The 27,475-nt window shown below is 39.3% G+C and overlaps 1 protein-coding gene across 1 annotated transcript in view; it reads left to right on the forward strand.

Annotated features, from left to right (window-relative positions):
- The window catches only part of KCNN2 (potassium calcium-activated channel subfamily N member 2), a 162,186-nt gene extending 135,509 nt beyond the window's left edge, over positions 1-26,677 (forward strand). Inside the window, exons 6-9 of the mRNA XM_065940873.1 lie at positions 8,543-8,653; positions 16,697-16,824; positions 23,029-23,098; positions 26,390-26,677. Of these exons, the coding sequence (XP_065796945.1) occupies positions 8,543-8,653; positions 16,697-16,824; positions 23,029-23,098; positions 26,390-26,677 (597 nt within the window). The remainder of the gene's footprint in view (positions 1-8,542; positions 8,654-16,696; positions 16,825-23,028; positions 23,099-26,389) is intronic.
- The last annotated feature ends 798 nt before the right edge of the window (positions 26,678-27,475 follow it).

The following is a 27,475-nucleotide window of genomic DNA, read 5'->3' on the forward strand; positions in this document are numbered from 1 at the left end:
ATGTCATCCAACCATTTCATCGTCTGTCGCCCCCTTCTCCTGCCTTCAATCTTTCCCAGGATCAGGGTCTTTTCCAATGAGTCAGCTCTTCACATCAGGTGGCCAAAGTATTGGAGCTTCAGCTTCAGCAACAAATCTTCCAATGAATTTAGGGTTGATTTCCTTTAGGATTGACTGGTTTGATCTCCTTGCAGTCCAAGGGACACTCAAGAGTCTTCTCTAACATCACAGTTTAAAAGCATCAGTTCCTCAGTACTCAACCTTCTTTATGGCCCAACTCTCACATCCATACATGACTACTAGAAACCGATAGCTTTGACTATATGGACTTTTGTTGGCAAAGTGATGTCTTTGCTTTATAATACGCTGTCTAGGTTGGTCATAGCTTTTTTCCAAGAAGAAAACATGTTTTAATTCATGGCTGTAGTCACCGTCCACAGTTATTTTGGAGTCCAAGAAAATGAAGTCTGTCACTGTTTCCATTTTTTCCCCATCTATTTGCCATGAAGTGATAGGACTGGATGCCATGATCTTCATTTTCTGAATGTTGAGTTTTAAGCCAGCATTTTTACTCTCCTCTTTCACCTTCATCAAGAGGCTCTTTAATTCCTCTTCACTTTTTGCCATAAGGGTGATGTCATCTGCATATGTGAGGTTATTGATATTTGTCCCAGAAATCTTGATTCCAGCTTCTGCTTCATCCAGCCTGGCATTTCACATGATGTACTCTGCATATAAGTTAAAAAAGCAAAATGATGGTATATAGACTTGATATATTCCTTTCCCAATTTGAAACCAGTCTGTTGTTCCATGTCTAGTTCTGTTGATTCCTGTATACAGGTTTCTCAGGTAGCAGGTAAGGTGGTTTGGTATTCCCATCTCTTTTTCAGAATTTTCCACAGTTTGTTGTGATCCACAAGTCAAAGGCTTTAGCATAGTCAGTGAAGTAGAAGTAGATTTTTTCTGTAATTATCTTGCTTTTTCTATGATCCAGTGGATGTTAGCAGTTTGATCTCTGGTTCCTCTAACTTCTCTAAATCCAACTTGTACATCTAGAGGTCCTTGGTTCACCCAGTACTGAAGCCTAGCTTGAAGGATTTTGAGCATTATCTTGCTATGCAATTGTGCGGTAGTTTGAACATTGTTTGGCCTTGCCCTTTTTTGGGATTGAATGAAAATTGTCCTTTTCCAGTCCTGTGACCACTGCTGAGTTTTTCAAATTTGCTGGGATACTGAGCGCAGCATTTAACAGCATCATCTTTTAGGATCTGAAATAGCTCAACTGGAATTCCATCACCTCCATTAGCTTTATTAGCAGCAGTGTTTCCTAAGGTCCACTTGACTTCACACTCCTGGATGTCTGGCTCTAGTTAAGTGGCCACACCCTTGTGGTTATCTGGCTCATTAGACCTTTTATGTACAGTTCTTCTGTATATTCTTGTCACCTCTTCTTAATCTCTCTGCTTCTGTTAGGTCCATACCATTTCTGTCCTTCATTGTCTTTCCCATTCTGGAAAGGTGTGTTCACTGAATCTCATCAAATAAAGGCCCATTGAAAAGAATGTGTCCTTAAATTCTCACTATAGTTTCTCTTTTGTGCCCAACAGTTAGAAGAGATGATAGGCCTTTTCGGCCCTAAGGCTGAATTCTCCACCATTGCCCTCAGCAGACCTTCACTTCTTCCCAAGAAAATTTCTTGAGAAATAAGGCAGCTGCTTTTAAGTGAAAGTTGTTGTAACCCTCTTGTATTCAACTCATTGTCTCTACAATTCCACCTAAATTTTCTAAATTATCAGCACTTTGAGTTGGCAGAGCTGCCCTTCCTGTCTCTGAAATACGTGTGCTCACATTGGCACCATCGCTAATAAGGAGATTTAGACTCAGAGATGACTCATTGTTGATGACCAGGTTTATGCACCACTTCCTTCCTTCCAGTCACTGAAGCACGAGGAGGAGCTGAGCAAGCAAATCACTAAAGGAGAGTTGGGGTTTCTAAACCCAGGCTTTACCATTGAACTCTAAAAGCACACACATACCTTCTCCCTGCTTCCTTAGGACGAGGACATTTTAACTGACCTCTACGCCCCTATCAACAATACAGTTCATCCTTGAACAACATGGATTTGAACTGCATGGGTCCACTTATATGCAGATACTTTTCAGTATTAAATACTACAGTACTACACAATCTGTGGTTGATTGAATTTGTTAGTAGAGGGCACACGATAAGTTATACTGTAAGTTACACTTGATTTTCAACTACAAGAAGGGTTTGTGTCCCCAGCCCCTCTTTGTTCGAGGGCCAACTGTATTTGAAGATACTCAGAGGCAGGGGCATTTTAATAGAGGGAATTTGTCTTCAAAGTTATTTTGAATATTGTTTATTTTCATGACCTAAAGAGATCTTGTAAAACTCCAGTGGGATATAATACTAAAGCTGAATGTTTTATAGAATCTTACTTGCCAGATATGCTTGTCTTATGCATTTTTATGAAAAAATAATTGTGTCAGAAAAGTGCATTGAAAATATATTTATTGTTCTAGGGTACTGAGTCAGTCAACTCCAGGGAGAGAAAAATGGGCAATGTTTTCAATTTCCCTTTAGAGGAAAAGTTAATATTTTAAAATGAAAGTTAATCTTTCAGCCATTTCATTAATTTAGATGTATTTTTGGTAGAAAACATGATTTTTTTCAAAATAAGCATATGTTAACAAATTTTCATTAGTGATAGTCCATCCGTCAGCTATCAAACTGAAGCTTGACCTTTTAGGAGCTATTGTAAGACACAGAAGGATAATTTAACAGTGGAATCATTTGAACATAAGCAAATTTTTGCAGTCATTCTCTGTGGTGGTGAATATTCTGTAACTACCCTCCACATTATAAATTTCATTATTATTATTATGTTGAATATTTGGCAGATGCCTTTTTCAATAAGGAAAGAATCAAAACCTTTTCCCAGTGTGCTGTTAAAGGAATTTCCATTTTCATCGGCTGATATATTAAGTTATTAAAGCTTGATCCCAAAGTGGTGCTTCAACATGATTTTTAGAAGTATATTTGTAGGATGAACATCACTAGTGATCTAATGTAAAAATACGTCATATCTCTGAATTTTTTGAACTATGTGATAAATGATCTTGGGGAAAATGAGCTACTTGAACTTCTCTTACATTCTAGGGATTGACATGGCTTTCGATGTGTGTGCTATATTAGAGAAGAATACAGCAGAGAAAGGCACTACACTTTATTTTTTGCTGTATTTATAACATGAATGATCTACAACATTGTGTTAATTTCTGCTGTACAGAAAAATGACCCAGTTATGCACATGCATGTGTGTATTCTTTTTTACACTCTTTTCCATTACGGTTTATCCCAGGAGATTGCATACAGCACCCTATGCTCTACCTCAGGACCTTGTTGTTTATCCATGGTATATATAACAGTTTGAGTGTACTAACCCCGAATTCCCAGTCCATCCTTCTCCCTTCCCACCTCTCCCTTGGCAACCACAGGTCTGTTCTCTTTGTCTGTGAGTCTCTCTCTGCTTCCTAGAGAGGTTCATTGGTGCTGTATTTTAGATTTCACATATAAATGGTATCATATGGTATTTGTCTTTCTAACTCCCTTTATTGTAATAACCTCTAGGTCCATCCATGTTGCTGCAAATGCATTACTTCATTCTCTTTATAGCTGAGTAGTTTTCCATTGTGTGTATATGCCACATTTTCTTTATCCATTCATCTGTTGATGGTCACTTAGGTTGCTCTCATGGCCTAGCTATTGTGAATAATACTGCTATGAAAATAGGGGTGCATATATCTTTTCAAATTATAGTTTTGCCTGGATACATACTCAGGAGTGGAATAGCTGGATCATGTGGTAGCTCTGTTTTTAGTTTTCTGAGAAACCTCCATACTATTTTCCATAATGGCTGTACCAGATTAGATTCTCACCATCAGCATAGGAGGGTTCTCTTTTCTCCACAGTCTCTCCAGCATTTATTATTTGTAGACTTTTTGATGATGGCCATTTTGACTGGTGTGAGGTGATAGCTTGTAATTTTGAGTTGCGTTTCTCTAATAATTCATGATGTTGGGCATCTTTTCATGTGTCAGTTAGCTATCTATATGTCTTCTTTAGAGAAATGTCTATTTAGGTCTTCTGCACATTTTTCAATTGGTTGCTTTTTTGTTATTGAGTTGTATGAGTTCTTTGTATATTTTGGAGTTTAAGCCCTTTTTGGTTGTGTCATTTACAAGTATCTTCTCCTATTCTTTGGGTTATCTTTTTTTGTGGTTTCCTTTCCTGTGCAGAGATTTCATTTTAATTTGGCAGCATGTAAGACTCTCCAGATGTTGGGATTCAACCATAGCTTATGTTGTCTGATTGTCTTTTGTCTGTTCACTTTAATCTAGCATAATGAGCATTAATACTTATACACGCGCGCGCGCACACACACACACACACACATTAGTTTTCTGAGTATCTTGAAGTGACAGGTTAGTTACTTGCTTAGTTTTTTCTTAATAGCACAAATGAAATGGAAGAAAAGTAACCAGGATACATTTTCTGACTTTGGTGAAAGAACTATGACTCATCTCGTTAAAGGCATGCAGGGATTTTAATTTCAGAGAGTAACATATGTTAGTCCCAACTGTTTCTATATCCATTGTGATCATGGCAAGATTTGGAGAAAATGTTGTAAAAGCATATTTACATTCATTCTTATTCACTTTATGAAACAGAATGGCTCAGGAAGTAGATACTGACTGCACAATAATATCACATCATTTCTTAAATTACTATAATCATTAATGTGTTAGCAGGAACTTACTTTGAACCTAGAAAACTTTCGGGGATGAGCCAGCTTCAGTTTGCATAATTGTAAAAGTTACTTTTTTGAAACCTGATTCTATACATACCAAAACATCTTGTGATTTATTAAGAACCTGGAAGGTATAAGACTTACATGAGCTAAGGACTTTGGAAAAAAAGATTTCTAAGTGGCTTTTGGGGTATAATTAAAAGGGTACAAGTGTGATTATGGAGTGAGGGATATAAGCAATAGTTTCACTAATTACTTAACTGTCAGATTCACTTGCTTCTGTACTTTGCAACAGACATACTAATTGTAATATACAAAACTTTTGGTGAGCTAGAGAACACTCAGCAAGAAATGGGCCAGCAGCAGGAAAAAGCAGAGCTCAAGAATAAACACAAATAAAAATCAACTTCCAAACGCTCTTGATACCAGTGATTTTCCACTCCTGTTGGGATTTTGATTTCTTTCCAGAAGAATCGCACCAGTGGCCTCCTGCCACCGGAGAACAATATTCAGCATATAGCGCCAACTGCCACTTACAGCTATCTCTCTAGTGGTTGAAACCCCTCCTGTTTTTATATTCGCTGTTTATGAAAAAGCCATTGCTGCTCTTGACTTTCTCATTGCTCCTGATTGAGGAGTGCCTGGGAGCAGACATGCAACAGGTGATCCTGTACTTGTCAAGCAAATGTTCTCATGCCGTGGGTAGGTACCGATGGCTAGCCTGAGTGGTGACTGCTTCCTTCCATTGATTCAGGCTAACCTCTCTTACTATAACTTATTTAGATTTTGTGGCAACAAAACAGGTTTAGATACTTCAAAAGGCCGTTCTTTTCCTTCATTAGTACCCAGCTCTAAAATCACTTTATTTCATTGTCTACACATGGCCCATGTGAGCTGAGGAGAGAGTTAATACTGAGAGAGTTAAAGCTTAGGGCCCTTTACGGCGCCTGCCTGCAGTGTGGGAGACCTGGGGTTGATCCTTGGATTGGGAAGATTCCCTGGAGAAGGAAATGGCAACCCTTTCTGGTATTCTCTCCTGGAGAATCCCATGGACAGAGGAGTGTGGCGGGCTCCAGTCCATGGGGTTGAGAAGAGTCGGACATGACTGAGCGACTTCACTTTTACCCACAGCCCAAAATATCAGCATAGTAACAACACAACTCGGACGTTTCTGACCCTGTCCTCTCTACCCTCTGCCTTTATGCTGCTTGTTTCTCACTTCTGAAAGTCTTCATAAGTAAGTGAAATAACTCAAGTAAAAACCTTTATCTTGTGTTTAAAATAGAGAGTAGTTGATGTAGTTTGCCATTTTCCCTCCCTATCCTCCTTCACTTAAAGCAGTGATTCTATGTTGGAATCACACGGAGCGCTTTAAAAGATTCTAGTCACTATCAAGTTTAAGATAACTTGGCTTAAAAGTTGTACCACTCAAACAATAAGAATAATGTTTTGCCTTATACTGGTAACTAACCACAGTGCTCAGTTTTTAAATATTCATACTTTAAGAGTTTATAATAAACTGAAGTTTTGCTTAGAAATACAGTGTTCTATATTGTGTCATGGATATGGAAGTGATCACAAATAAGAATATATGTGATCTTACATATGGATAAAGGTATTATGAGTTGGGGTAAAGGGTGGAAAATATACCAATGGTAGTCAGAGTCCATAATTGAATAATCACTTACTCTGCCTTAATCGCCTATGTCTCAAATCAAAAGGTTAAACCAGGTAGGTCTAATACCCTCTGGCCTCTCTCTCTGATCATATGATCAGTATCCCTTCATTTCTGAGGATACTGATCTCTCCATAGAGCTTGGTGGAAGGAGATATTTAAACCCTCTGGAAATACTGTATCGAAACAGCATTACCCTGTTAGTAAGACCATCTCTGTATATTTGTAATTATCAGATTGTGGCAATAGAAAACAGTGTATTTTCTTTTCCTCTCCTCAATCTTGTCCCTGTTTGCAACAACTCATTCAGTAAGATAAAAATTCCTTCTTTGGTTAGTAGTTGAATGGCTAAATTACACTTATTAATTCAAATAAAGTGATTCTATAATTAATTACATAATAAAACATAAGTATGAATTATAAAGAAAGATCATTTTCCTAGGTTGAATTTTTAAGGTTAATAAAGATAGGTAAAGGTTAGGTTAAATGTTTTCTTAAACTACAAACTTTGTCACTTTATACGTGAGCATTTGTTTGTATAAGTAATATGTATTCAATGTAAATAACGTGGACTGTTAAGGAAAGTACAAAGAATAAATTAACTTACTGCTATTCCAGCCATTGAGAGAGAAGCTCTTTTCACAGTTGGGCTTCTTTGCTTTCCAAATATGAATTCCTTTAAAAAAAAATAAAATTAGAATCAAGTTACATATACAAGTTTTTAACTTACTTGTCTAAATTTTATAGTCTTTAGATATTATTGGAATAAAATTTTATTATTTTTATAATATGAAAATGTTTTAAGTAATAACCAATCCCTTATTCTTAAATATTTAGGAGGTAGACCACATTTTTAAGGAGCTGAAGAGCTACAATTAAAACTAGTGATTTTTAAACCTGTTGGGAATGAGGAAAACCAGGTTTTCTTGTGTACATTTGAGATTCTCTTGGAGGGCTGTTCAGTGAGCATCCTACCATCTTAGCTAACATAAAGGGGATGCTATTTAAAGCTAGTTTAAAAGGATTTCAGTCTATTGCAAGATCCCCAAGTACCATAAGGTCTCACTGTTTGTGCCCATCTTCTGCGGCTCACTGTTGTTTCTGTACCAAGACAGCTAGGTAGTCTCAGCTCTCTGTGGTTCTCCCAAGGTTCAGGCTCTGTCTGGGCCCTCCCATGGGTGTCCCAGCTTTGCCTCCTGACCCCGAATGTAATTACTGGTCTTTGAATCAAGAAGACCCCGTGCCTCACAACTTGGAATGCATGCATCTTGACCCCAGAGCAGCAGGGCTTTCATCTCTGGAGTGTGGCAGTATCACACTTCTCCTAAGAGGTCAGTACGATAGCCTATAACTTAGAGAAGGGACCACTGTTGAGTTTTTCAGAATAAAGGTGGCATGTGCCTTTCTTCATGCTGGTAAACATCTGGGGCAGTAAGGTGGTTATCCCTGATCTTTAGCATTTCCTATATGTGTGTTGTCTGGGTTCAGACCTTTCTGCGATCCTTTCTGTTCTATGCATGGACGGGTTTGAAGCTGTGCATACAATGCATCTGTTTCCATTTCTGACTTTTTACAGTTGGCCATCCTGAAGACCTGCTGGTTTTTTCTTGACAGATTATAGAATTTTACTTTTTAGAGAATAATCCTTAGTTCCTTTCTGTGAATTTATGCTGATTGACTGATTTATGTTTCTGTTTTGCTCTGTCTTTAAGTGTAACTGATTTGCTCTGTTTTTAAGTCTGAAAATTCAGCAAGTTGCTGTTTTACAATTCATTTCATATAATTAAAACACGTTCGATACAAACATCACATTTTAGTTCTTAGTTCACCTATTTTACATTTTTTGACATCAGTCTAAAGGCATGTTACTTATGTTAATTGGCCATGCAGTTTCTGTCATATTGATGGAAGACAGCGATTGCTACAGTTTACTTTTTATCTCTAGGTAGTCATGTACATAGTACAAAACATTATTTAACGTGGTTGAGACCAAAATAATAACTCTGGGGGTTTTCTCGTCTCTCCTGCTTTTCAGGGCGCTGGTTGCACAGCCCTCGTGGTAGCTGTGGTAGCAAGGAAGCTAGAACTTACCAAAGCAGAGAAGCACGTGCACAACTTCATGATGGACACTCAGCTGACAAAACGAGTAAGTCACCGCCCCCGTAGCTCCAGAGGGAAGAGTCGTGTTTCCCTTTCTTTGTGTTAAATCATTTTATATTGGGGTATAGTTGGTTTGCAATGTCATTATAGTTCCAGGTGTACAGCAAAGTGATTTCCTCATACGTGCTCCGGGGTCTCCTCCTGATGCCAGTCCCCTGGTCTGGGGACCCCTATGTGGATTCAGACCTCTCGCTCCTGTGAGAGAACAGAGGGAGAGCATCTCTGTGATATAATTATTTTCCAGTGTGAGGGTTGCCTACCTGTGGGGTGTGGGACTGGACTGAATCACGAATGCGCCCCTCCTGCCATTTCCTTGTGGCTTCTTCCTTTGGAAGGAGCATGCCTTTTTTGGTAGGTTCTAGTCCTTTTTTGTTGATGGTTGTTCAGCAATTAGTTATGATTTTGGTGTTTTTGTGAGAAGAAGTAAAGCGCAGATCCTTCTACTCTGCCGTGTTGTCCAGAGCTCTTATTTACTGTCACTGTTGGGCAATAGTAGTTTTACTTTGACCGCTGACGCTGAAATGACATGGTTTAAAGTGAAAGCATTCTTGAAGTCAGTTCCATCTTTTCACGTGGAGACTAAACTTTTCCTAACTTTAGGTCAGTCAGGAAGTAATTGGGAAACCTTGGTATTTACTCAGGTATAAAAATAGACCACATATGTCTAATATTGTTGGGGTTCTGAATTAACTGCTATATTCCAGGGATCAGAGAGTTTTAAACATTCATAATGCTCTTCCTTCAGCAAATCAGATGAAAGTTGTGTCTCTTCCTGCTTGGCAAAAAAAAGACTTGTGCTCTCCCTTATGTTGTCCTTGGGTCCCCTTTAAGGATCTAGATCTGCGAGCCAAGTGACCTTCCTTTAGTTTTAATGACTAGGACTGCTTTCCCCAAACTGATCAAGTTTCTGATGTTACTGCTTTTCTGTTGTAAGTTCTTATGTATATTTAATAAATTTCCTGTCGATAGTGTTGAATTATGGAGAAGGAAATGGCAACCCACTCCGGTATTCTCACCTGGGAAATCCCATGGACATAGGAGCCTGGTAGACTCCAGTCCATGGGGTCACAAAAGAGTCAGACACAACTTAGAGACTAAACCACAACAATGTTGAATTCAGAGTCACGTTGTTTGTAGAAAGCTTTTCCAGTAAGACGTACTGTTCTACTTTCAAAATTCACATTCTGCATCATGCGTATTGGGCTTCCCTGATGGCTCAGACAGTAAAGAATCTGCCTGAAATGCCAGAGACCTAAGTATGATGCCTGGGTTGGGAAGGTGCCCTGGAAGAGGGCATGGACACCCACTCCAGTGTTCTTGCCTGGAGAATCCCCACGGACAGATGAGCCTGGCAGGCTACCGTCCATGGGGTCTCAAAGAGTCAGACACAACTGAGCAGCTAAGCACACACACACATCATGTTTATGCTGCCTTAATTCTATTATCTCACTACTGGTTCTTAAAAGTGAAGCTACTTTGCAATATTTCTTGTGACCAGAGTCTTTAAGAGGTCTGAAAAAGACACTCAAGCAGGCTTGCTGACAGATCTATTTTTATAGGCAAAATGTCACTAAGTCCAAGAGCAAATGTTAAGATGGCATTAGAATCAAACATAAACTGGAAGTTTATGAGAGCCATTCCATTACTATACTCAATACAGTATATGAAAATAATAGCCTTTTTGTGGTCCTCTCTGCATTACTTTATATAGTTATCAATGAATGTCATTTGTCATAGTTATCAATGAATGGAATTGATTCCTTTCCATTTAGTTATTTATGGAATTTTTAAGTGGGCCCATTTATAATTTTTAATAAAGAAGGACCTGAAAGCCACACATAGTTACTAACTTGAGAGATTCAAAAGACACATTCAAGGGTGCTCCTTATTGTTAGAGAAAGCTACAACCATTCCCTGAAACACTACACTGAAGTTTCCTGATGGTCAACAGGAGTAACAATAGTCACAACATTCTGAAATCTTAATATGTATCTAAACAAAAAGCAACATGAATGTTAAAAGATAGGTTACTCTTGCAGGAAAAATGTAACCTTCCAAGTCTTCCATTGTGTATCTTAACAATTTCCATGAAAAATTATTCCCCATGCACAAAGTTCGAGGAACAGTTTTATACAAAAATCTTTTCTCTGCGGGACTACATTCACCACACAAAATGCAATGTTTGAAAGTAGAACATACAATTCGCTGGGCAGTAACATTCAGAGGACTGTCCTGTGTAGTCACAACCACTTACATGATGCACTGCAATTCAAAAATGGCCAGTGGCCTCCATAACCAGAATATTCTAAGGATTTCAAAAAGGAAGCATAATACCAATAACTCATCAGTAGGCTTAGTAAGACAGGACAGCTATTTAACAGATATCTAGCAAATTACCTTACAGAGACAGTTTGTTTACTGTGCTAAAGCTTTGGGAAATCTATCACTATTACTGTACATTCGGGTCTGAACCAAGAGTAAATCTTGGCGTTTGGCCCTCTGGTTACTTACGTTTTGGAAAGAAACCCGAAAACAAGCAATTCTGAGAGCCCAGGCATAATTTTTCAAGTCGCTAGATGTGCCATGAAGGATAATTATACATATTAATGTCCACAGTGGGTGTTTCCAATCCTGTTAAGAATTCTCAATCAGATCCATAATAAGAACACTATTGTGCAGTTATATAATTTTGTCTCTTGCAGGTATCTCAGCAAGTGAACAGAAGTTTGAGAGGCTTTACTTTGTACAGCTTTTATATCGTGCATGGCTACATATCCTAGTAGGCTGAAAAAAATGCATGGAGCCATTGCCCTGCTCCATTCACCCTGCCCCAGGCACCTGGTCTAAAGAAGGACCAGGCTGGTGAGAAAGGTTGGTGCCCTTAGCACATCCGTCTCTGCTGCCGCAGGGGCAGGGAGCACATGTCCTGCTAAGCTGCACAGACTTAGTGATCTTTGTTTCTCCCTGGGCATCCTGGAGGTATCACCCATAGTATGTGGAGCAACAGTTTACCGTAATTATCAGAATGAGAGTTAAGAAGCCCTCCTGCATCTTAAAACAGATTATGTTCCTTCCCCTTGAATTTTAGAAAAGACAAAATATTGCACTCATAAAAGCCCCTGAGGGAAGAAGCAAGAGAAAGACAAAAAGACAGAAATATATAAGTTGAAAAAGAAAGTAGTGAAAATCAAAGGAAATCTATAAACAAAGTAGCCTGTTATATAATGCTCTAATTATATGTATCTTGTAGGATTGAACAAAGCAGATAGTCACTTAAAAGTCAATCAGCTGTAAGAGGTTTTGTGGTTTATAAAGTATTGTTTCACTTAAAAATATATTTTACCTTATTACCTATGACTTTAATATATGCTGATTCATTAGTAATTATAAAATAATATGTCATGTCCTTTATACCTGTGAAGTGGGTTGGAGTCATCTGGTGACTATTACTATTGGGTTGGCCAAAAAGTTCATTTGGATTTTTCCATAACATCTTACAGAAAAACCTGAACTAACGTTTTGGGCACCCCAATACTTTTAGTAGTATAAATTTCTTTGTTGTTGTTGTTCAGCCATTGAGTTGTGCCCGACTCTGTGCAACCCCATGGACTGCAGCATGCCAGGCCTCCCTGTCCTTCACTGTCTCTGTCCTTTGAGTCGGTGATGCCATCCAACCATCTCATCCTCTGTCATCCCCTTCTCCTGCCATCAGTCTTTCCCAGCATCAGGGTCTTTTCCAGTGAGTTGGCTCTTCATATTAGGTGGCCAAAGTGTTGGAGCTTCAGCATCAGTCCTTCCAATGAGTATTCAGGGTTGATTTCCTTTAGGACTGGTTGGATCTCCTTGCTGTCCAAGTGACTCTCAAGAGTCTTCTACAACACCACAGTCCAAAACCATCAATTGTTTGGCATTCAGCCTTCTTCATGGTCCAGCTCTCACATCCATACGTGACTACTGGAAAAACCATAGCTTTGACTATACAGACCTTTGTCAGCGAAGTGATGTCTCTGATTTTTAATGTGCTGCCTAGGTTTGCCACAGTTTTCCTTCTAAGGAGCAGGTGTCTTGTCAGAACTCTCAACTATAACCCACCCCAACTCCCCTCCAGTCAGTCCTCTACCATCCCAAAGAACCTTTTAAAATACATTAAGGATGAGCATTGGATCACTTTTGAAAAATTTCTGGACTTAACCAATTTGGCATTTGCTCTTTGTAGATGAGAATCCAAACCAAAATCAGTTGCTATGTTCTGTTGCAAACACCCCTATGTTCAACTGCCATGTTTTTTCTCAGTACTGCTTACCCACTTTTCTAGCTGCCTCGCCAGTCTGTGTTCTAGGTTCTTATTCTGTGTCTTGAGCTGATAAAACCAGTAAGGGAGGATATACCAGATCCCTTACCAGTCTTCCAGGCAGTACAGCTGCTCAGAGAGCCGAGACCTCCAGTAAACAGCCCTTCTCCTTGCTAAGTGGGAAAAGGCCTGTCCTAACCCCGGGCAGTACTGGTCACTTCCCTCTCCACTCTTTAAAAACAAGGTCCTCCTACAAAGTTGAAGTCATCAAAACAGAAATATAGATCAATGGAACAGGATAGAAGGCCCAGAAATAAACCCACACACTTGTGGTCAGTTAATCTATGACAAAGGAAGCAAGACAATGGAGAAAAGACAGACTCTTCAGTAAGTGGTGCCAGGAAACTGGACAGCTCCATGTGAAAGAACGAAATGATAATATTCTTTAATGAGATTTACAAAGAGCTCATATGGCTCTATGTCAAAAACAATCAAACCAAAAAAATGAGCCAAAGACCTAAATAGATATTTCTCCATAGAAGATATACAGATGGCCAAGATAAACATGAAAAGATACTTGACATCATTAAGTATTAGAGAAATGGAAATCAAAACTACAGTGACGTGTCATCTCACACCAGTCAGAATGGCCATCATCAAAGAGTCTACAAGCATTACATACTAGAGAGAGTGCACAAAAAAGGAAACCCTCCTACACTGTTGATGGGAATGTAAATTGGTACAACTCCTATGGAGAACAGTATGGAAGTTCCTTTCAAAACTAAAAACAGAGCTCCATTAGATCCAGCAATTCCTCTCCTGGTTTTGTATCCAAAGAAAACCATGATTCGAAAGGATATGTGCACCCAGTGTTCATTGTTTACAATTGCCAAGACGTGGAAGCAACCTCAGTGTCCAGCAACAAATGAATGGCTAAAGAAAATGTGGTACATATATACGATGGGACGTTACTCAGCCATAAAAAGGAATGAAATAATGCCATTTGCAGCACCATGGATGGACCTGGAGATTATCATACTAATTGAAGTAAATCAGACAAAGACAAACATCATATGATATTGCTTATATGCAAAATCTAAAAAAAAATTATACAAATGAACTTATTTACAAAACAGGAACACATAAAATGAATTTATGGCGATCAGGGAGAAAGGGTGGATGAGGGTGGATAGACTGGGAATTCAGGATTGTCAGGTACACACAGCTGTATTTCAAATAAATAACCAACCAGGGCCTACTGTGTAGCACGGGAAATTCTGTTCAATATTCTATAACAAAATACATGGGAGAATAATTTGAAAAATAATGGATCCTTGTATGGGTGTAACTGAATCACTTTGCTGTGCACCTGTAACTCACACGTTATTGTTAATCAACTACACTCCAAATCAGAGAAGGCAGCGGCACCCCACTCCAGTACTCTCGTCTGGAAAATCCCACGGACTGAGGAGCCTGGGAGGCTGCAGTCCATGGGGTCAGAAAGAGTCAGACACAACTGAGCGACTTCACTTTCACTTTTCACTTTCATGCATTGGAGAAGGAAACGGCCACCCACTCCAGTGTTCTTGCCTGGAGAATCCCAGGGACGGGGGCACCCGGTGGGCTGCTGTCTATGGGGTCGCACAGAGTCGGACACGACTGAAGTGACTTAGCAGCAGCAGCAGCCAAATAAAAATTAAACAAAAGCCGGGTCCTCCAACCTGAGCAATTTACACTATATTCAGTTTCTTACCTTTACAAAGGATGTCAGTGCCAGATGGAAGAGCCTTCTGAACAGACTCCTACCTCTGTGAGGAAGAGAAATGTGTTTGCATAAGAGTGAGGATCCAACCACTAACTGAAGCACCTTTTCACTTCACTGTGGGTGGTGGTGATGTCACTCACATGCACTGCAGGTATTCAGCATCCCATGCTTCAGTCATTTTTCTGTTGGTTGGAGACTGTTCCCTGTGCAGAGTCTAATGAATATCCAAAGGAAGTCACAACTAAAAGCAGTCTTAAGATACCAGCCATTTTCTTAAAGTGGGTTCTAGCAATACAGTTTCACTCAAAAAGAAAGCATTTCAGCACTAAGGAAAAGGATTCACCATCAGCCACCAAGGCTGATGCTTTCTCTACTAAAGCGGAAAAACACACATGCCTACTTGGGCCATAGTTTTGCTAAATTATAATACTCTCTCTGATTATAATTCTAAGTGCTGAAAAGTACTGACAATAATTCTCTTTAACCTTTTCATGTTAGAGAAAACTCAAGTTCTACAAGGTTAGCTAACCTCCTTGACGTGATTTGGTTGGTCCAAAGTCAAGGACTTAAAATCTGTTTCTGAAGCCCAACTCATCGTTCTGTCTTTCCCCACGACACTGCCTTTAAAAAAAAAACAAAAAAAAAACCACTTTTTATTTCATATTGCGGTATAGCCGATCAGCAACGTTATGATAATTTCAGGTGGACCAAAGGGGCTCAGCCATACATACACATTGTATGTGTGTCCGTATACATGTATCCATTCTGCCACAACCCTGCCTCCAGAGCAGAGTTCCCTGTGCTATATAGTTGGCCCTTGTTGGTTATCCACTTTAAATATTAATGTGTACGTGTCCATCCCACACTCCCTTACTATTCATTCCCCCAATCTTTTCCCCTGACAACCATAAGTGTTTTCTCTAAAGTCTTTGAGTCTGTTTTATAAATAAGTTCATTTGTATCATGTGTTTTTAGTTCACATATAAGGGATGTCATATGATGCTTCCACTTATCTGTCTGACTTATTTCACTCAGAATGACAAGCTCTAGGCCCACCCATGGTGCTGCAAATGATATTATTTCATCTTTAAAAAGTTGTCTTCCTCCACCCAGTCCCCCTTTAGCCTGCAGTTCTCCTTGTGAGACATCCTTTGTCTACCATTCAAAAGAATTAAATGGATCAACCGCAGAATAAGTAGCTTATAACAAGCACAGTTGAAAGTTCTGGGTCATCAGTTCTTGTCTTATGTATGAACAAGAAAGAGGACTTGCAGGGGTTTTTAAAGACGAATCAAGAAAGCAAGTGATTGAAGTCTCACTGGGAAGTATTCACACTTTCCATCAGCCGCAATGAGTTTTGGCCGTGTCACTGACATCCTTTTGGTTGGTCCTGTCCATGTGAAACACAGTGTATTTAAATTACCAACAAAATCTTGACAACATAGACTCTGTCAGTTGATTAAAGTGTGCTAACAAGCATGCCGTTTGCTGAGTCATGCTGGGAGGCTTGATGACTGGGTCTCCTTGTGCATTCAGCAGTGGGAACATGCCCTTCCTGTAGAGCTCAGCCAGAAATGCTGAACAAGCTGCAAAGGACAAGGTTAACCTTGGCCTTCTGGCACCTCGTCCTTCTCCGGGGAAATGAAGAACATGGAGAAAGCAATTGCAGTACAAGGTGAAGAAAGCAGTAGCTGCTGCTGCTGCTTTTTTTCTTTAAGTGGTGAATGAAAAGTTCCTCATGGAGGAGGTTAGCCCAAAGAGGAGATCAGTAGCCCCTCAAATTTCACGGTAAGTGTTCTCAGACAGATATAGGTCCTTTTCAAAAGGCACAGATTTAAGAAAACAATTTTGAGTTACTAAGCAGCGCTAGAGCTTACCATGATCATCAGGCTGAAGAATAGACCCCCAACCAAGTTGCAAAGGATTCTGCTCTGGAACTGATCACCAGCTGTGTTTGTTTGTTTTCCTAACAGGTGAAAAATGCAGCTGCCAATGTACTCAGGGAAACATGGCTAATTTACAAAAATACAAAGCTAGTAAAAAAGATAGATCATGCAAAAGTCAGAAAACATCAACGGAAATTCTTGCAAGCTATTCATCAGTAAGTACCATTCTTCACTTTCATTCTGCATTGGTATCTCTGGGTTTTAATTCTTGCACCTGCTTATTCTTCTTTCATGAGGGAGTGAAAAAGAGAACATTATCATGTTTGTTCCGAGAAGACATTATTTGGCATTTTAATAATTCCATAAATTTCCTTAGAATTTCATTTGTCAGTTCATTTTATGATGAAAAATCATTTATTATTGGGAGAATAGCCACATAATACGTTAAAGTGTCTATTCAGTTTCTTTTTTTTTTAAATAAAAGGAGTAATTTCAGTTAAAATCTTAATTTTACATTTATTTATTCATGTAGTTTGCGCTAAGATGTTTAGTTTGTATCTAGTATAAAACTTTGAAAGAAATTTAACATTTTATGATCTACTTGGATTTTTTTTAACATACTGCCAAACACCTTTATATGAAGGTAGTACATGCAGTTGATTTAATACTTGAATTTTTAAATTAGTTTTTAATCAGGATTTGGGGGATTTTCTATATGCTATATGTTCATTATTGATTTTAGAGTTCCTATAGGCCTTGCACTCTTTCGTCATTATTCAGACTTTATCCAAGCCACAGTTACTCAATTTGTTTAAGTCATTCATACCATTTTATTGTTATACCATCATAGGCTTTAAAGCAAACATCTCTATCTAGTAAGTTTCCATGATAATTTGAAAGCACCAGGTCTTTCTCCCCCCAGGCTGGCAGCATCATTACCGTAAGTACATCATGTGGGTGTCAGCTGTGATGTCATGCAGCCTTGCTCTTAATGCCATTTCTGTATGGAGAAGGGCAGACGCATCACACTGATGGGTCAGAAAACTGACTTTTCTCATGCAGCCTACCAGGGTAATCATGGAAAGGTAGGTAAATACTAGGTGTCCACATTAGAGAGTGAGTTGTGTTTTCTCAGAGCTAATTAGCACAGCCGACAGGAAGTTCTGAGGTTGAAGTTTTCATTTTACTTATTTAGGTAATTCATATGTATATTACACTTACATTCTGTGGGAAATCACCAAGCATTCATCTTCTACCTTTTCACCTGCCCATCCACTGCCCTTTTTAAAGAGGTAACACTGAAAATGTGGAATGTGTCTATATTTATAGACATACATGTATTTCTATAGAAATTGCTCCCTTCCCTAATGAAAATAAAATCCAAGAACCTGAGCTCTAAAATAGGAGGTTCTGCACACGCAGCTGAGTAGCTGGTCTTCACTGCCGTCTTAGCGATCCACATGTATGCTTTCCTCACTGCCACCAGCACCAGAGTGACACTATTTCTGCTTTAGCTCTGTGACTTGACTGGACACACACAACTATGCATTTTCTGCATTACAAAGAAAAGAATGTTAAGAAAGTACTCTTTCCAAGTCTGGGGAAGAGTAAAAGTGAAAGAGAGGACCATTGTATGAGATCCAGCTCACGAGCTGGAGCTTGCTTCCTAGAGTCATAGCTGCCTTTAAAGCTAGGTACCACACCTGGACTGCTTACCTCCACATCTTGATTTCTTGAGGCTTAGACCTAAGAGAGTGGGTCCCCTGAGCGATGCTAAGCTTTCACCTCCCCCTCAAGAGTCACCTGGTAAACTTTCCTTAGAGTGATCATTCCTACATGCCCCCCCAAACCAAACAACACAGTAACCTCAGCATTCATACAAGAGGTGCCCATGGTATACTGTGGAGAATTCTTTCTTTGTACTTGAACGTTTCGATACTAACCTATTTTGTTCGGATCTATTAAAAAGAAAACATGCTTTTGTGGTTGTGAGACGATGTAGCGTCCTGGGCTGAAAGGATGAGAGGTGACGTGGAATTGAGCCCATGGGTCAGTCTTTGGGTTCAGCAATCACACATCCCATTTCCTCTGGGATTATATTAGTATCCCTTCCTGCTAGTGTACTGTGTCTTCAGTATATAATGAAATGTGACACTTGCCTTTGATGGCATTGATAAACTTTCATAGAACTGAAACAAATAAATGCTTTGACAGTTTTCCTCATAATTCTGAAGTCATGTATAAATGGTGGTTATTTATATATTTATATAAGTTTGTCATAGACCTCTTAAGCTCAGAATACATTCACACTCAAAACGTTGGGGGACAACTTAGGGATTATTTGTTGTAAAATTTTTTCAACTTTGCTGTAGGTTTGAAAATTTCTATAATAAAAAGGCAAAAAAATATTTGGGGAAACTAAATGTAAAAGCTGTTCCTAACCAACTGGTGTATTGCAACAAGACGTGCTGACCTGAGGTGAAGGGTTTCATGGTGTAGGTGTCGTGTGTCTTTCAGCATGCTGCCTTTGGGCAGAGGAAGCCACACGTGATTCTTCTGCATCTTTCAGACATTTCTCATTGTTTCTTCTGTAGCTGTGTGTACTTCTAAAGCAGATGAGCTTCAAGCAACTCAAAGATAAATTGTTTTGTAAACTAGTCTTGGGACTATGGGGTTTCCTTTGAGGTGGGAGGGTCCTTACAACTTTGTGAAAAGTAGACGGGCTGGGTGGGGCTAGATTATTCTAATTATGCATAATTACCTTTCATTTGAACTTAGTGAGTGAAGTCATAAAGGAAAGCACATAGGGCTCGATTCCTACGGGCATGGCCTTTACTGCCTTCACTGCCCAGCCTCGTCCATCAGTAGCGGGGGAAATCTGACCTTGCCAGTTGAGGGAAAATGTACCCATTCATTTACTAGAGCTCTCCTGGCCTCTGCTCTCCTCTGATTTGTCCTGAGAGCTTTGCAGGAGCTCTGTCCCCTCTACCAGCCTCCTCTGTCTCAGCTGTCCTTCTCTTTCCCAAGCCTCACGGCCTCTCTCCCGGACACAGGACTTTCTAGTCTCCGATGGATGCCTAACTCTGCAGGCCTGTGTCCTCTTTTTAGGACCCTGTCTGTCTTTGGGGATCGTCACTTAGTGCATGAAGCATTCTGTTTCTGTAACTTTTACCACTTTCTCTGGTATCAACTTTACAGCTTCTCATTCTTAAGTCTCAGTTAGAGACTCATCAATTAACATGCACTTGTCTCAAAGTCACGAAATCCAATAATTTCTATAACAGAGAGTGTTAGATCACCCACCTTTCAGAAAACAAGGCTTCCCAATAGCCCCGACTTGGAAAAGATGTACCCCCTTCCAAAAAAAGTGTAATCCTGTTGTTTAGAGTAGTATCCATTTAACTATATCCTACTCACACTAGGCAAAAACATCTCCTATTTTACTTGAATGTCACGTTTCAAAGAGGCCAAGATAACTTGATCCAAGTTCTTCCTTCCAAACTCTAGTTCTGGAGGAAGCTATGTGCTTTCAGGTGGGGGAGTACAGTAGCAATGCAGAAGGGTGATGACATAACGGAATAGTGTTTCTCTCTGATCAATATGCCCAAATCCTGCAGAATCTTAACAGGACCTTCCAGCTAACGAATCGAGCCCCCTGTGCACACTGAACACCACTCTGTGTTATTTTGTTCCAGAATATTTTACAGTTTCTTTTCTTTTGTTTTGTCTTTTTATTTCAACAAAATGAAACATAGAGCGCGGAAGTAAGTTGTGTGAGCCGCTCCTTTCAGCATTCGCAGAATTTCCTGCCGGCTGCATGCATCCAAGCGGACCCTTTATTGTGAATTTTAGTAGTCTGATTGCTGCTGTGGAAATGTGTTCCAAAATCATGATATTTTCCTGTGATAAGTGAAGTTCACAAGGAAGAAATCAACATGTTTCTCATTCTTCTTTTTGGGTGGGGGGAAATAAAATGCACACCTGCATGTTACCTTTTATTCTGGCAGCCGCAGCTTACATAGGCTTTTTGTGCCTATGGCAGTCTAAGTGGCAACACGGCAAGATGATTTAAGCTCAAGCCTACCCTACATCAGCTTTCCAGATTAGCAGAAAATGAAATGGGCAAAATTCTACTGTCAGAGGCATAATAGAGTTAGCCAAGAGAAGTATGTTGTGTGGAAGGGGGAAGACCTGCCTCAGCCAGGGGCCCAGCACCGGCCCTGCTAGCAGGCTGGCAGAGCTCAGAACTGTGCTGTCCTGACCCGATGCTGGAGACCTCCCATCCGGTGGCCCCAAACTTCGAGTCATTCATGTGCCAACTCTGCTATGACTGCCCTAAATCTGAAAAGAAAGCTTGATATAAATCCCTGTCATAAATGGATTTAAAAATATGTCACTCCCAGCAAGGAGAGAGAGAGAACAGTAAATTGGTTGACAACTAAGCCACTGGTATTGAACTCAAGCCACAAGCTGTTGCCTGCAGAGAGCTCTGAGCTGAGATTCTGCTCCCTCTTTTAAAAAAAAAAAGGGAAGAGCAGGTGTTAGGAGATAAAAACAGGATAGGACTAGCCCGGGAGATTTTTCTTATAATAATTCAAGAATTGGAAGAGAATTAAAGGGAATAACTCTCTCTCCATCTGTTTTAGTGTTCTTTAATGTCTTGCTTGAGTATCACTTAGTCATCTAGAACACCTCCGTTGGTATAAATCCAGCCTTTCAGAAAGAAAATCCCAATCTAACCCTCTTCTTTTCACACACAAAGAAACTGAATGTCAGGTTAGGGCCGAGAAGCATACAGTCCTTGTCTGACACTGTTATTTCCTCTAATACACTTCTCGAGAGTGACCCACACCTGTTTAAAATTGGTTTGCTTGTGTTTGGGGTTTTTTCTCACTCTTTTTAAAAGGCACACATCAAGAACTGCAACCCTTTTCAGTACTTAGAGAAACATTTCTCAACAACATATTAGATTTAAATATGTGTTTGTAAATTTCTTTTAGACTAAAACATATTCCATTACTATAATAGCATAAAAAGGAGCCAGTTAAATTAGTTCCAGTTCTTCTAATAAAGAAACACATAGTCACAATCATAAGATCTGACCTTAACCTGTTTGAGATTGGTAAAGATCGTGTTGGAAGCAGGTGTCACTTAAACGCTCACTGGCAGGAGGAGGTGTCTTTTCACTATGGACAGATTTGGTGGCATATTGAAGATCCATATTTCAGAAAAAAAATCACTGAGCATTGTGAACATGTGTTACAGAAATCTCCCTGGCAGTAAAATCTTGCCCTGTGAATTTTTGTATCCCTTCTAGCCAATTACCTTTCATTTAAATTGGGAAATAATCAAGAATACATGCTCCAGAATTAACACTATACTTTGTAAAATGACCTGTCACCAGAGTAATAAGGTTAGCATGGGTTTTCACGAAGTAGCTCAGAGAGACCTGCTTCTCTTGGAGCATAGCTTTGAATTGTTGACTTAAAGAGCAATAGACTGCCTTTCTCTGGTTGGAAAATCTTAATTTCTTGCTAGGTAATGAGCACTGAATAAATATTTGTTGAAATATTATTGTCACTAAGTTACAGCATAGTAGGTACTCATTCAGAATTTTTTTAGAAAAAAGGTTTTATGACTGTCAATCAGATATACTCAATGTTATTTAAAAGTTTCTAAAAGTAACTTTACGAGTAGAAGAGAGACCATCTGTCAGACACTCTAATTGTCCTGTGACTTTTATCTACAATAAAAAATGAAGGGAAATTCTCCCAAGGAAATGGTCTGGCTTCCCTTCAAATTCAGTGGCAGTGTAAAAGTCAAGTGGAATAAATACAATGAAGAATAAGAGAATTATGTGTTTTGAGTTATCTTGCTGCTGGTTGAATAAAAGTTTTCTTGTTGCTAATGAGAATCTCACTTATCACTGTGTCTCATCAGGTTCAAATACCTAACCCAATCCATTTCAGACTAAACAGGGCTAACACCTGTATCTAGTCACGTAGACATAGGAAGGTGCTCCTGCGCCAACAGTGATAAGATTCCAGTTGCTTTGCATATTTCTTCCTATGTCTATTTGTCACGATACTGGGGCTTTAAGGAATGTTTTGGCTTTTCTCATATGGTTAAATCCTTATGAGCCTTTCTCAATTCAACTTTGACTCCCTGGTAAACAGTTGTCCTAAGGACGCCTTATCTCTTACTCTCTCTCTCCCTTCCTTTTTGCGGTGTTGGGGAAGCATGCTTCTCATTATACCAGATACATAACCAATTGGGACTTTACCCCCAAATATTCAAGGCATTATCCATGCAGTTATTTGCTCTTGTCAATTTTGTGCATGCTCTTTGGAAGGCTTATGATAGTCGCAGAAAAGGAAAAAAAAAAAAAAAACTTTCTGACTTCAGATTCTGTCTTTTAGATTAAGAAGTGTAAAAATGGAGCAGAGGAAACTGAACGACCAAGCAAACACCTTGGTGGACCTGGCAAAGGTGAGTTTGGGGTCTCAGCCCTTGTATTCGCATCTGTTAGAACTAATCACGCACAGAAACCAGTAACACTTCAGGAGGCGGCCACCCAAAGTTATTTAACCAGTCAAACCAACAGACCATACTGACATGACAGCCCAACTTAGAAGAATTCTTCTAAAACTCTCGCTTAATGTATACTTTCCCTCTACACATGTTCAGCCCCATTCTAAAAGCTTTCCTGCTTGCAGGGATTTGGAAGTTCAGTTAGAAATATAAATGTAAATATATGAGATGAAATATAAATATATGAGACAATACCTTTGGGATGCTTATATGTGACTTGGTCTCATCCCCATGAGGGCAGAACCAGGTCTTGGATTTTACTATGAGGTTCAAGGCTAAATGGGCTTCCCTTCTGGCTCAGCCGGTAAAGAATCCGCCTGCAATGTGAGAGATCTGGGTTCGATCCCTGGGTTGGGACGATCCCCTGGAGAAGGGAAAGGCTACCCATTCCAGTATTCTGGCCTGGAGAATTCCATGGACTGTGTAGACCATGGGGTTGCAAACAGTCAGACAAGACTGAGTGACTTTCACTTTCAAGGCTAAATAGAACTCACTAATAAATTTTTTTTAACCTATTTTAAACAATAGGCTTTCTGTCCTGTTCCATTGATCTATACGTCTTCACACTACTTTCTTAAAGTACATTAGTAGTCCCCAATTCTTATATCACGATTAGATGTTTTATCTGGTTTATTTTGGTTGTTCCTCTCAAGTGAACTGCACTTCAAAATATGAATATTTTTCAACAATGGCAACATTCCTTTCAATGTTCTAAATTTTAAATGAGGCATTAGAGCAGCATTTATGTATGTGTTGGGCCTGTTAACATGAATGCTTTGAAAGAGGCAGTTCTCAGTCAGACCTGTGTTCTGCTGTTTGTTTGCTGTAACAACTATGTCCTTTACAAGGCCCCCGTTATATTCTTCAAAAATTATACCTGTTTGTCCTAGTCCCATTAATTAAATTCGTTTTAGTGTATATCAGTCATGCATACTGTATAAATAAGTTGGAGTGGAATATTTGATATCTTATAAATAGATGTGAAGTATTTAGTGACTTAACCCACCAAGTAAGATTTACATGCATTCATGCAAATAGATGGGGAAACTATAAAAGTGTCAGACTTTATTTTGGGGCGCTCGAAAATCACTGTAGATGGTGACTGCAGCCATGAAATTAAAAGACACTTACTCCTTGACAGGAAAGTTATGACCAACCTAGACAGCATATTAAAACAAAGACATTACTTTGCCAACAAAGGTCCTTCTAGTCAAGGCTTTGGTTTTTTCAGTGATCATGTATGGATGTGAGACTTGGACTATAAAATAAGCTGAGTACCGAAGAATTGATGCTTTTGAACTGTTGGAGAAGACTCTTGAGAGTCCCTTGGACTGCAAGGAGATCCAACCAGTCCATCCTAACGAAGATCAGTCCTGGGTATTCATTGGAAGGACTGATGTTGAAGCTGAAACTCCATTACTTTGGCTACCTGATGCGAAGAACTGACTCATTTGAAAAGACCCTGATGCTAGGAAAGATTGAAGGCGGGAGGAGAAGGGGATGACAGATGATGAGATGGTTGGATGGCATCACCAACTCAGTGGACATGAGTTTGAGTAAACTCTGGTAGTTGGTGATGGACAGGGAGGCCTGGCGTGCTGCAGTCCATGGAGTCGCAAAGAGTCGGACACAACTGGGCAACTGAACTGAAGTGAACCCCTAGGAGATCATGTATAGTTCATTTAAGCTGGGCAGCACATATATATGAGGCCTGAAGATGTGCTCAACTAATATTTACACCCATGGTTCTCACTGGGACACACTGTGAACAAAGAAGGAGCAGGTTCTTATTATCACTCCTAGATTGAATGATAAAAGAAATTCGGTATTTTTATGAAAAAATAAAAGAGATCACTTGAAAATAATATATATAATATATATCATTTCACTATAATATATGCTATTATACATAATAAATATACTCTTGAAGTAAAATTATCTGTGAGGCAAGATGCTGTGTCTTTCAGTTACTTCTTTAGTGCCATGCTTATTATTATTGCAGGACTGTCCACGACGTAAAGAGTTTAGTATTTACTGAATGAATAGTCTCACATAGTCTCAAGACTGTATAGTAAACATAGAGTTAATGAACTGTCTTCCTGGCCAAACCCAGGAAGGTTTGCCTGTGTTCTGAACAGCAACTTCCTTATTCAGTAAGTTCATCTATCATCCCTAAGAGGTTGTTAAGCAGGATAAGAGCACGAATTATAGAGGGAAATATGATAGGAGAGCAGGCTTAGCCATAAAGTTCTGAGGCTTGGGAAAGGCTGCAGTGGGCCAAGGTTAACGTCTACAGCTTTCCTTTCTGTATCAGCCTCTTCCCTGTCTGATTCTGAGCTGGTCAGGACTGAAGTCCTCTTTCCCTGTCTCTTGTCTCCTATTTCCAGAACTATAACTGGGAGTCAGTTATGAATACCCTCTGATCAGGACAACCAGTTGCAAAATTCACTAGGACACCGAAAACATTACCATACTTCAAACCACTTGGTTCTAATTAAGCCATAGCTAACAAGGTGAATTGGTAACTTTAGTATGTCCTCTAACTTTTATTCTCTTGTTAGTTATCTGTAAAAATTCTATTTGACCCAAAGGAGAGCCTATAATTTGGAACATAAGGCAGCAAAAAGATATTTAGGTATTTTTAATTGCTTTAAGTTACTAAATTACTCGATCAAATCAATTTGTCCTAATCTTCATTCATATTCCAGTCAAAATGTCTGCTATATCCCAATACCATCTGCACTATTATGTATTGTTCTTTAAAATTGACTTGTTTTTAACAATCAGCCTTGCCTTAATTAGTATCACATGTTACAAAATGAATTTGACCTGCTAGCTTTTCTAACAGCCCTTAAAGTATATACATAAATATAAAATCAAAACATGTTTGTCTCTCCGCACACCACTTAAAATCCTTGGACATACCACCAGCAATACCCGGACACCATTTTCTGCAACTGGATCACATTAATTCCTAAGATCTTACTTTTCTAAGTCCTGGCATTGAACAGACACACCGAATTTGTTTGGCCAGGTCACGTGTTCAGTTAGCTGACACCCCTGTTGCACTCCAGGTTGCCTAGAGGAGACCAGCCCTGAAGCTCTGATAGCTGGCTAGTCTGCTTCCAGGGCAAGTGTAATTAAACCTTCACTCTCTGTCTCTCTGTTCTTCTCAATCCTGTTTTCTAGACTCAGAACATCATGTATGACATGATTTCCGACTTAAATGAAAGAAGTGAAGACTTTGAGAAGAGGATCGTTACCCTGGAAACGAAGCTAGAGACTTTGATCGGTAGCATCCACGCCCTGCCTGGGCTCATCAGCCAAACCATCAGGCAGCAGCAGAGAGACTTCCTCGAGGCTCAGATGGAGAACTATGACAAGCACGTCCCCTACGATGCTGAGCGGTCCCGGTCCTCGTCCAGGAGGCGGCGGTCCTCCTCTACAGCGCCACCAACTTCATCAGAGAGTAGCTAGAAGAGAATCAGTTAACCACAAAATAAGACTTTTTGCCATCATATGGTCAATATTTTAGCTTTTATTGTAAAGCCCCTATGGTTCTAATCAGCGTTATCCGGGTTCTGATGTCAGAATCCTGGGAACCTGAACACTAAGTTTTAGGCCAAAATGAGTGAAAACTCTTTTTTTTTTTCTTTCAGATGCACAGGGAATGCACCTATTATTGCTATATAGATTGTTCCTCCTGTAATTTCACTAACTTTTTATTCATGCACTTCAAACAGACTTTACTACTACATTATATGATATATAATAAAAAAAAGTTAATTTCTGCACATATTTGGTCACTTGACATTTCTAAAAGCTTACTTTTCACATTAATTTCAAGGTAAAATGACTGATTATCATCTAATACACTTTGATCATTTTTATTTCCAAAAGTATGGCCAGTCAACAGAAGTCTTTCAATTACTCCATACCTCGTCACTAAGATTTTCTCTCATTATGAAATATTATAGTCAAAACTGTTGACCTGGCCAGCTTACCATTCTTTGAGTTCACATCTCATTTCTATTTAATTTTGTTTCCAACTCATATGAAAAGTGAGACTGTTACATCAAAACCTATAATATGAACTAGGGACACTGATGCTATCAAGAATTATTTTATTCCTAGTTTACCAGCAAATTTGCTTGAAGAAAGTATCAGGGTACATCACTGTCTATCAGTTAATGGTGCAGAATTTTAGATGTAAACTACTTATTTCATCTTTCCCCGTGGATTTATTATGAGAGGCCCAAGATTCACTCTGCTTGG

Source organism: Muntiacus reevesi, chromosome 7, assembly GCF_963930625.1.
Source record: "Muntiacus reevesi chromosome 7, mMunRee1.1, whole genome shotgun sequence".
Classification (NCBI taxonomy): Eukaryota; Metazoa; Chordata; class Mammalia; order Artiodactyla; family Cervidae; genus Muntiacus; species Muntiacus reevesi.